The sequence below is a fragment of the Cyprinodon variegatus genome, unplaced genomic scaffold, assembly GCF_000732505.1.
Source record: "Cyprinodon variegatus isolate N-32 unplaced genomic scaffold, C_variegatus-1.0 Scaffold663, whole genome shotgun sequence".
NCBI lineage: Eukaryota > Metazoa > Chordata > Actinopteri > Cyprinodontiformes > Cyprinodontidae > Cyprinodon > Cyprinodon variegatus.
The window spans coordinates 377,018-388,552 of record NW_015151116.1 but is presented as its reverse complement, the minus strand read 5'-3'; the positions used below and the strand labels follow the sequence as shown (position 1 = coordinate 388,552).

Here is an 11,535-nt window from a genome sequence, read left to right as displayed (position 1 = left end):
GTGCTCAGAGTTTGTGAACCGACTGAACCCTGTGTCACCTAGTCACCTCATATTGAAAAAAACTACTGTGCATTTTATTGAGATTTTTTATTTTTTTTATTGAGACATGTTTTTTGAAAGTTTTGACATAAATCACAAAAATCTGATATATCTGTAAAAAATGTTGCATCTAGCATCTAAAAAATGTAGCATACATGTGCATTCATTTCCCTGGACGCTGTACACTGAAGGCTTCAGCAAAAAAATCTAAGGCCTCTGTGCCAGTTTTGCACATCTAGAGACTGAATTGTTAAGATATTTAGGGGTGATATCAGACATGGGAAAAACGGTCCTCTGTTCAGATAAGACCAGCATTTACCTTTTCGACCTACAGGAAAAAGGTTATGTTTGATGGAAATCTAGCTCTGTCAGACATATTATTCACAGCATAATGGTATGAGGGTGTTTTACTTGGATCACTTCACAGTTGATTGTGAAATGAATTGAGCTGGCTACATGACAATCCTGAAGGAAAATCTGCTACCAAAGAAACAAGACTGAGCTGGAGGTTCCCCAGCCATCGCATTCTGATTTCTTACAATATTTGAACATTTCAAAATGATTATTCTTTATCTTTTTCCTACAATTATGAGCTACTCTCTTTCAAATTGAAAAATTAAATTGCTTTAAATTACATTTGATTTTTGGATTATTAAATTCCGGGAAGTTGAAGCCTTTTAACAGGCATCGTATTGTATGTGTGATTCATTCTCACGTGTCGGTACAATTTCCCCTGTTTTGCCGTTCTTTCTGATGTAGGTAAAAAACAAGATGCAGAAAACACTTCGAAGGTGGAGCCCTTCAACGGTCATGGCAGGCCGCTGGACATCGTACCGAGCACGGAGGATAAGATGACTGACAGGGGTCAGTGGGGCAACAAGATTGAGTTTGTCCTTTCTGTAGCTGGGGAAATTATTGGCCTGGGAAATGTTTGGCGCTTCCCCTACCTTTGTTACAAGAACGGAGGAGGTGAGTTCTAAGAATTTTCCTTTTCATTATTCTTGTTATCTATTTGACATGTAAAGGATAAGCTGAAGGGATAAAAAAAAGCCCAGCATGCTAAGGGTGTGGTTGTCAGTGCATGAAAAGAAATGGGACCTCGTTATAACTTGTTTTAAATTGAAGGCTTACAGAGTCTTTTAGAGCTTCCATATCTATTCGAGAAGCCAGAAAAAGAATCCAATCCTGTGATGCCTGGGAAATATATTTTGGAATACCATGCATTTAGAGAGGATCTTCTCCACAGTTTGGCAAATTACAGTAACACTCTGCACAAAATAGTACAACTAATCACCTGGAGAAGTCACCTGAAAAAAAAAAGGTGTTCAAATGTGTAGAAAATAAAAAAATGCTGTTCTCTATATGCTCTTCATATTTTTTATTTCTAAAACAGTTTGACAGCCATTTTACTTTTTTTTTCCAGGTGACAATGACACACGCATATCTTTCATTTCCAGAAAGTAAAAATCCATTCACATTTTTGGTTACAAAATATGTCAGGTTTAGATTGTGTCATTTTAGATATTCTGTTTTGGAATATGTGTTTTAGATATAATAAGCTCATCCTATAAGGTTTGTGACCTGTTGCCTAAATGTTTACAGGGGCTTTTTTTATCCCATACCTCATCTTCTTATTTGCTTGTGGGATCCCGGTGTTCCTCCTGGAAACGTCTTTGGGTCAGTACACCAGTGAAGGAGGGATCACTGCCTGGAGGAAAATGTGTCCATTGTTTGAAGGTAACATGAATGCAGTTTATTACACCAACTTGTAAGAGTTAGAGGTATTTTTTCTTCTTTATGTGTTGAAGGATGTTTAAGTTGTTTGCTTTTATGTAGGATCCATGTCACATTTAGGGCATCCCTGGTGGAAAAATACAACTAACATACTTGTGCAATACCTTGGCTTGAGAGAGAAATTTAGACATGTCAGTGCAATATTTTTGCGGTTGTGATTTTGCATAGTCTAGATCTATCTAATTGATTGCGGCACAAGGACATTTTTTATGTTTTTGGGGAAAAAAAGGTGAAAATAAAAGCTTATATCTGGTAGAGACGCATGTTCGGCTGTAATACATGCGCTGAATTATAATGTTAATCTAAAACTCTTGTGTCTGGGAGGCATTATATTGTAAATGCTATTCAAAATTCCCTCCATGTAAACGCCAAGCTTCAGTTTACTTTAGTTTGGGCACTAAAAGAATGCTTAATCAACTGTCAACTAAAATGATCACTTTTGTTCTTTTTAACGTCACAGGCGTAGGTTATGCCACCCAGGTGATCGCTGCTCTCCTGAACATCTACTATATTGTTGTGTTAGCCTGGGCCATATTCTTTCTCTTCAACTCCTTCACCTGGGATCTGCCCTGGGCATCTTGCAATAACACATGGAACACAGGTGAGGTGACTGCTGAGGTGCTAACCATTTTTCATTAATGCAAGGTCAAATGTTTCTTAATATTAACATTTTTTGGGTTGATTTATAATGCATTCTATCCATATTTCTATGTTGAAAGATGCTACAAAAACATGGCTAGAGTTTGGTACCTAAAGCACAGTCAAAGTTACCAGTGTGAGCTAGATTCTGATTGCAAAATAACAATAATAGTAATGATGATTATTTATCTATAAGTATTTATAAAGAACTTTCTATTTGTAAAAACAAATCTCAAAGTGCCACAGAGCGATGTCTCACTTCAAAGCAGTATCACACAATGGAGTATAACCTTTATAAATGTTTTATGTACCGTAGAAAAAAAAACATTGATTTAGAGAAAAAAAATCACAGACGTCACAAATCCAAATTGTACAATTTAAAAGACTTCAAAAGACATGTAAACAAAGCGTAAGTTAAAGGTATAAGGTAGTGACATTGTTGCGGATAGTTTGTATTTAGTTAAGATATTGGGAAAAATGTCAGGTTCAGTGGAAGTTTAAAGAGGACCCAAATGTAGAGACAGAAGCTGAAGGTGGTTTTAGCAGATTTAATAACAAAAGGTGGCAACAAAAGCAAAAATCAAAAATATAACAAAATACACAATTACCAAAATACAGAGGAAAAAAAACACACACAAGGAGCCAATAAACGACAAGGCACCAGCAAACAGTGACTGAACAAGAGGTGTATAAACGGGAGACTGAACCAAGACCAGACTAATCAGCAGATTGGGAGCAGGTGTGGGCAGAGGAATCCAGAAGGGAGCTAAGAGAAGGAGACTGTCACAAGAGGGCAACAAATGGTAAACAAGAAATACATAAGAACTCAAAAAATATAACCGAAAATAACACAAAATGGAAATGAAACCAATAAACTAGAGACCACAGAAGGACATAAATCAAAGTATAACTGAAAACTTAAAAAGAAAACTTACACAGAACCAAAAAGTGCACAATCATGACAAAAACACCTTACTGTGCAAAATCAAATGCTGTCAGTGTTTATAGAGCCGAGAAATACATTGTCTTTGTCTGGATTTGCAAATAGTAGTTTGGTGTACAGTTTGTAGTGTGACTTGTAAGACAAGTTGAGGAAACCCTTTGCAGGCAACAATGAGAATATAATTTTAGTTTTTTTTTTTACAACTTGCCGAAATAATCTGTTTGACTCAGGTTGGATATTACTAAAGTTTAGCACCCCAGCAAGACATAATGACAAGCTCAGACTTTCAGGCAATAATGCGTGTACTATAAAAGCCATCCCTATGCTTTTAAGCTTTTTATTTGATTCCAGACAACAGACTTCAAAATACTGAGATCATAGTTTTATCAATATCTTACTTTTTTTGCCGCTCCTTAGTTGGAAAAATAAAAGAAAGTATCTGGATGACACATAATTGATGATAATAATAGCAAAAGGAAATATACAGTAGAAATAACAGAGCTTTTGGTAGGTTTTCATTTTAAAATGCTCATTAACTGGATAAATAAAAAAGGCTTGAATTTAATGAGAAAAAGCAACATGCAGCCTATTTATTTGCCTTTATATGCAGAGGAAGTGTTGTTACCATTAGTAAAATGCACCGTTACTGTGTACTGTAAATGTTAGCTTTGATGCTGATAGCTTGTTAGCATGTGGCCTGCATGTTGTTTATGGGAAGAAAGAGCTTTATAATTTAGCATTTTAAAAAACATCTCAACTAAATGTGACAACATACACTTTAGGATGTTTGTCAGTGGTTTCCATTATTATTTTATTCATTCATATACTTGTTTTATGTCGAGGGACTGAATGTTCCCGCTCCACTTCACTGTTCCCTCTCAGTGGTGGCATTGCTTCTCTCATCTGAATGTAACTTGGAAACCTCTGAGAAAGCTTGGATTCCTTCACAGGAGTGAATGTCCTTTTGTGTGTTGTTCATTCAAGATTCCTGTATGGCATTTCAGAGGGGAAATAGCTCCATCAATCACCATGAGAACGCCACCTCTCCTGTCATTGAGTTTTGGGAGTAAGTTCTGTTTTTCTTATCCTTTTGTTTGGCCTTCTCCTTAAGGAAGTTCACCAAGTATCCACCATGACAAGTGATTCCAGACGCATACAAAATTGGTCACCTTAGATTGTGTTTCTGGTTTGTAAATGATGTTTGGTTTTTTTAGATGCTGCACTAATCTAAGATGCTTGTGTTGTACAGACGTAGAGTCCTGAGAATTTCCTCAGGCATTGACCACATTGGCTCTCTAAACTGGGATTTAGTGGCTTGTTTAGCCGTTGCATGGGTCATCTGCTACTTCTGCATCTGGAAGGGAGTCAAATCCACAGGAAAGGTGACATCATCTCAATAGACTGCGAAAATAGAGCAAAAATAATTCAAAACAAATTGATAAATGTCAACTATGTGTTTTTTCTTCTAGGTGGTTTACTTTACAGCCACTTTCCCTTATATAATGCTAGTAATCCTACTTATTAGAGGGGTCACTCTGCCAGGAGCCCTCGGAGGAATCCACTATTACCTGTACCCTGATTTGGGACGACTTTCTGACCCCCAGGTAAGAAATACCGCTTGATCTTGAGGTGTATGGTACAATAGTGCCAACAGAAAAAAAAAAAGCCAGATTTCACAGACACAAGATTGGTACTTGTCATTCAAGCAGCATTTGTCAAAAGAGAACAGATACAGTCTTTGTCAATGTTCTGTCTGTTCTGGTCAGACAAAGGATTGCACAAACCACAACTACAAGTTTTAGACATTCTGGAATTTTAGTGCAAATTTATGACAAATAGCCTTTTAATTCACCTTACAAATGGGACATTTGTGAAAATAAACAATGGATTACAGTCCTTTGCTCTATCCAATAAACCAATGGCATAACAACACAACAATAGGCCCATGAGCAACATTATCTGGGTGGGCCCCATATGAAATACAACATGTAATAAAGGTTCAGGATACGGTGACAGTTCCATAAATTGGCTGAGAATATACAATTATGCAATTCTCAGTGGTATGTTATCACACATCACACACAAAAAAATATTGACTGCGCACCTTGAATGGAACCATTGGTGATAGCGCATCTCTACATGTTACAGACATCCCAAGTTGCAAAAACTAATTTCAGGGAGATCCTTATCTAACCTGGGACAAGATATTCGACTCACCGGCATCTGTGAACAACTATCTATATCAGGGTGATTCCCAGAACTTCTGGGAAACTTGGGATGTCTGATAGCACAACAAGCCTTCGGGCTAGCTTGAGCTTCACAGCTCCCCTCCTCACCCACGCTCTCTCCATTCATCTCCTGGTCACAATCTTTACTCACTGTATCAGCAACGTCTACCATTCCCTCTTTGGTTCTTTGAAAGAACGTGTTTATTTTGGAACTTTTTTCCGTTCTTAAAGCAGCCCTTGTTCCCTTTTTCTTTTCTGGAATCCGCTTAAGTACCTCCTTTAGGTATCCATCATCGCTAACACATTGTATGTAACGGTTATGGTTTTAATCTACGCTCTGGATTGCCAATAATTACAAGTCGTAGTGTAAAAACCAAAATACTCAAATACATCCTTCTTTTAAGATCTCTATTGTCATGATTTTACTAAAGTTCAGACCCAAATGCTGAAGACCAAACAGGGAGACCAGGAGAAAAGGTTTAACAGGTTTTATTGAAGAGATAATGCAGAGAGAAGTGTTGCTCTAAACACTGCTCAACCGGAACTGAAAAGTGAGGGGAAGACACAGCGATTAGTTCAGGCTCAGTGGGAAATTTGATTTGTGAACTTGTAGAAGGGTATCTGGTTGCTGACTTACGTTTCCAGAGAAGTTGTTGAATCTTTGACTCCAGTCTGTATGCTGTTGCTCTAGTGTTTGTCTGATTTGGTGGAGCGCGGAACAGGTTTTACCCAGAATGCGGTTGTTTGTAGGTGAACGGAGAAACTGACTGCCACTCAGATTTCCTGCGGAACTTGAACGGGTCGTAGTAGAGATGAATCCCTTTCTCAGTGTGAAGCTCAAACGATCTCTTGGGGAAAGTGGGTCCAAACCTCCTCTTTGTAACCTCAGCTCAGCTTGAAGCTCTGTTGATCCTTCCAGGGAGAGAAGGTCCGAAAAATCCAGTTTGCAGGATGACTTCCTGCCGAGAAGCAAAGACAAAAACAATGTTAAAACTCAGGTTGAAAAGAACTAATTTTGACTCAGCAAAAACTCAGCTTGGCTAGAGTACCCTAAACTGGCAAACACTCTGGTGTCGAGGTAGTGGCAGTCAGCAGCTTAAGAACACTCCGTTAACGAGGAAACCATCAGCAGGTGTGTGAGGAGGCGGACAAGAACCAGGCGCTTCCTGGTGGAGGAAGGGAGACAAACACAGAACACAAACACACAGACAGGAGTCCTGACATCTACTGCGGTTTGAAAGATATTATATGAGTGTATTTTTTAACCAACCGTCTAATGAACTTTACACAATTATTAACATAGTAATAAAAGTACCACTGTCTGCTTTGCTATTGATGTCGTGTTTAAACGGCGCCCCATCATGTTGAAATCTGGAATGTGTTGCAGTATAAATACGGGCTGGGCCAGTCAGTCACTTCAGTATCAGATGGGCTTAAGAGGAATTTTTCGCACCATTACATCTGCAAAGAGATGTCCTAGTTTACATTTACATAGGGGGCGCACCAGGTGTTAGTGATGGGGCCCCTAAGAGGTTGTGGGCCCTTAAGCAACTGCCGTCTCTGCTTACCCATATTTACACCAGTGCAAGAAACATTTAGTCTCAGTAAGTAACATCAAACCATGTTAGAAACCAGTGTCACAGTCTGGCAAAGTCATCCTCACGATCTTTAAATCAATCTAAAAGATTAATGTTTTTTTTTTTTTTTTATCTCATTGGGCAATCTCTTCCATAGATTTGACGAAGAGGTAAAAGTGTTTTGTATTTTTCTTGAAATTAAAATCTGTTAAGGAACACGAAAGGAAACATGGAAACTTTTATTAAAAAAGGAAACCACATGTAATTACTAATTATTTAATTGGTCAAAAACAAACTAACAAACAAACACATCTAGAGAACAAAGGTACAAAGGCTTCATCTCTATAACTACTACTATTATTACCACTTCTACATGGTAAAATAAGAGTTTTTTTTCCACTTGAAACCTAATGTTTAATGATCAAAAAGTTTTTTATCATGATTTAATCAGCCTCTAAGGAGGACGTGGGCTTACCTTATAAAATTCACTTTGTTTTTCTTTAATCTGAGAAGATAGAGAAAATAGGACACATAAGAACTACAAGGGCCCCTCAGCTTTATGCACCAGAACCACCAGCGATAGAACTGGACAGCTAGCAGGTTTTTGATCGGATAAGCTGTTAATTGTCACAAAGCTCAGTGCACTTTAGTGCCTAAATTGTTAAAAAAAACCTACTATAACAGAACTGATGGAGATCATGAAGGATGTGGTCATAGATGATTTTAAGCTTTCTAAATGTCACGCCATGAATGTCTGGACAGATGTTCAGGAACCTATTTGAGCTTTACACTTTCTGAGGGTCATAAAAACATCTTTTGATTACAGTATGTGTCATGTGGGAAGGACCTGCAGTGTGTTTTAAAAATCTTTTATTTGTTGTTGTTTGGTAATGGAGCACTTCTGTGAGAGCTGAGGGAGGGAGAGCAACCCCATGGTGGCATGGTTCTCTGACAATATAGTGTTGCTTAAGCTGTGCAGGAAGCAAAATGCGCGATATTCTATTACCTATATAAGAGCAACAGGTTTCAACTGGTTACAGCTCTTTGAAAAGCGAGATGATTGATAGGATCTTCACAGATCATCCATCTAAAGGCTTTCAAAGTCCAGCTGGGAAATTTTAGCCTTATAATAGCTTGGTAGCCTTTAAGCACACATCTTTAGAAATATAAAGTATACTTTTAATTGTTTTGAGTTTGTTTGCTTTTATTCTTTATGCTAAGGTCTGGATGGATGCTGGGACTCAGATTTTTTTCTCATATGCCATCTGCCTCGGCTGCCTTACCGCCTTAGGCAGTTACAACAAATACAACAACAACTGCTACAGGTAAGGCTTCAGAAAGCTTGTAGTTTTTACAAGAGCTCAGTCTGGTCTATAGAGGGTATTAGGGTTGAGTGATTTTTTATGAACAATATTGAAATTGCGATTTTTTTCCATGTTTATGTCCTGCATTTACAAGCATTTACATGCTTAGCTCCAGTGCTCCTCTGTTTTAATGGCTTTAAATGCTCTCTTGTCGTATGATAAAAGTTGCTTATTTCTAGCGTTACATGCATGGATTTGCAAGTTTCTTGTATTTCTTTCTTCCCTTCTGTGTGGCGGCAAATTTCAGACTCTCACTTGTGACCAAAAATGAAATGCCTCTGTGATTTTCAAATTGAATGCAACTTCCATTGAATTAATCGTCCCAAACTAGTCTAAACTTATTCCAAATTATTCAGTGAATGCATTTCCTAATTATTGCAATATATTTGTTTTCTGTTCCTTATCCAGGGACTGCCTGTGTCTATGTTTCCTGAACAGCGGCACAAGTTTTCTTGCCGGCTTTGCCATCTTCTCTATTTTGGGTTTCATGTCCTTCGAGCAAAACGTTCCTATCTCAGAAGTGGCTGAATCTGGTTTGTATTTCTCTCATTCCTCTAAAACAAAAGAAAGATGTGACAGAAGAAAATATCCAAAAACATATGTGAATGTGTGTTGTTTTAATTAGACCTCTGATTTATTTGAGCATTTATTAGAGCTAAACCTTCTGAAAGGAACCTCAGCAGGAAGCATATTTTCACAATGGATTAAACAAAGGAAAAGTGATGAAATATGTCTCTATCTGTAAAAGTATTCATACCCCACTAGATGTTTTTAAATGTATTTATTGTATAACCAGAGAAGCAAACAGATTTCAATAGATTTTAGGAGCTGAAAAAGGGAGGCATATTTGTATTCACCTTGCCTAACTGAGCCTCCGAATACAATCCTTAGAAGTCACTTGAATAATTAACAAAGCCCATTTCTTTGTTATTTAATCTTAGTATAAATACAGCTGTTTTCAAATGTCTAAGAGAACATTACAGAAGGGATACAGTTGTTAGAAAAGGAACCAAGCAAAATGGTGAATAGTGAATAGTGCTCTACAAATCGGGCCTTTATTGGAATGTCTTGTTCGCATTTTGCCAAAAGCCATTAAGAAAGAAGAGAGCAAACATTTGGAAGAAGGAGCTCTGCTATAATAAATCCACAAGTATATTACAGTGGTATGTTGGAAAATCAAATCAATAAATCAAGCAATGAACAAACTGAAAACACCATCCTCACAATAAATCATGGGTCTGCAGCATCACTCTTTGGGCTGTTTTTTGTTTTTCCTAGGATGTAGAGGGAATTGAAGAGAGTTAATTGATTTAAAAAAAAAAAAGGAATGGAGCTATGTCCAGGAAAATACTGGAAGAAAAACTGGTAACAGCAGAAGACTTGAGGCAGACTGAGGTTCACCATCCAGCAGGACAAAACTCCCAAACACATAGCAGGAGATGTTACTGAATGTTTACAATACCACTAAATAATGAATTAGAATGGCCTAAACCAGGGGTCTGCAACCTGTGGCTCCAGAGTAACATGTGGCTCTTTAGACCCTCTTCAGTGGCTCTTAGTAGTGGTCAAAAATTATATTATCCTATACTCTAAGAATAAATACCAGTCTTAGAACCTTTTTTTGGTTTTTATAAAGAATATCTAAATTTAATTTTCACAACAGTTTGACATTAAAAGCACCAGAAATATGTTTTGTAGAGCTATTTTTCTTTTAATTAGCTAGAAAGTATGTGTTTTATGATTAGCATACCATATAGAAGAAAAAGCATGCTTCATCTAAAAAAATCGTTTTTCTGTTTTTTATTGTCTTGAGCTAATAAAGCTGATCAAATGTTCGTTGTTTAAGATGGCAGCCGATTTCCTGTAGCAGATATTTAACCAAAATAATAGTGTTTTTTATATATGTATTAAAAAGTCTTATTTTGCAGCTAAAAATGACTTTTACTTTGCCGGACTCAGGGCAAAATGCCTCCTTGGATATGAAAGTTTGCAGATCCCGGGCCTAAACCAATGCTCCTCCACCATTTTCTGTTGCATTCCAACAGAGAATGCTAAAAACAACTTATTTTATTGTTTTGTCTCATAATGCCTCAAATCCATCAGCTTGAAGATTACCAACATTTTTTCCTTTTTATAACACTTACATACACATAAAAAAAATAAATAAATACTAGTTCCAACAGCTGGATTTTTTATTTTTATAAATACATTTTTTTTAAAGCTATATCATATTAACAACTGTACACAGGATTTTTTTTGCTTCCCTGTGATCAAAACTAAACATGAAACAACACCGAGCACAGCTACAGACCAAACAGCAGGTGGTGCTGTTGTTCTATTCAGCAGGATTTGTCTCAAACGTCTCCATTTCACCTGTAACCTCTTCTGAACAAATAAGCCTGGTTATGCATTCAAAGGGAAACAGTCCCTGCTATGGGAATCCAGATCTAAACCTAGTTGAGAATCACTAGCAAGAAAACTGCTTAATTCGCAGAAAACGTCCTTCCAGTCTCATGGAGTTTAAGCCCTGTGCAAAGCTTGTAGAGATACCCAAAAAAGATATAGACTTCACTGAAATAAAAATATGGGTCTGCCCAGTTTGTCCCACTGTAAAAGTAAATACCAACACACCCAATACTTTTCAGATTTTGTTTTGCAAAACTAAGTTAAAAATAAATTTCTTCCCACTTAAAAAATTTCACCACTATGTGTTACTCTTTCACGCAAAATGTTAAACAAATACTTTAAGGTTTGTGGTGGAAATATGAAAACATGTACCCAGTGCTTGTCAGTAAAGTTCTTACAGGGTCAATAAACAATTAAATAAACTTGTACTTTCTTCTTCTCTTCTCTTGCATCAAAGAGGCTTAAATATTGTATTTGTGTCACAGCTCCTCTATTAGCCAACCCGTCATGCACAGATCGGATGCCAGACAGTTGGGTTTTAAGAA

General features: G+C 37.2%; 1 protein-coding gene across 1 annotated transcript in view; it reads left to right on the top strand.

Moving 5' to 3' along the window:
• The first annotated feature begins 794 nt into the window (after nucleotides 1-794).
• Nucleotides 795-11,535, top strand: part of LOC107096989 (sodium- and chloride-dependent GABA transporter 2-like) — a 21,790-nt gene continuing 11,049 nt past the window's right edge. The window contains exons 1-8 of the mRNA XM_015393932.1: nucleotides 795-1,008; nucleotides 1,642-1,776; nucleotides 2,294-2,434; nucleotides 4,400-4,481; nucleotides 4,665-4,797; nucleotides 4,885-5,019; nucleotides 8,442-8,545; nucleotides 8,993-9,117. Of these exons, the coding sequence (XP_015249418.1) occupies nucleotides 891-1,008; nucleotides 1,642-1,776; nucleotides 2,294-2,434; nucleotides 4,400-4,481; nucleotides 4,665-4,797; nucleotides 4,885-5,019; nucleotides 8,442-8,545; nucleotides 8,993-9,117 (973 nt within the window). The 5' untranslated portion in view covers nucleotides 795-890. The remainder of the gene's footprint in view (nucleotides 1,009-1,641; nucleotides 1,777-2,293; nucleotides 2,435-4,399; nucleotides 4,482-4,664; nucleotides 4,798-4,884; nucleotides 5,020-8,441; nucleotides 8,546-8,992; nucleotides 9,118-11,535) is intronic.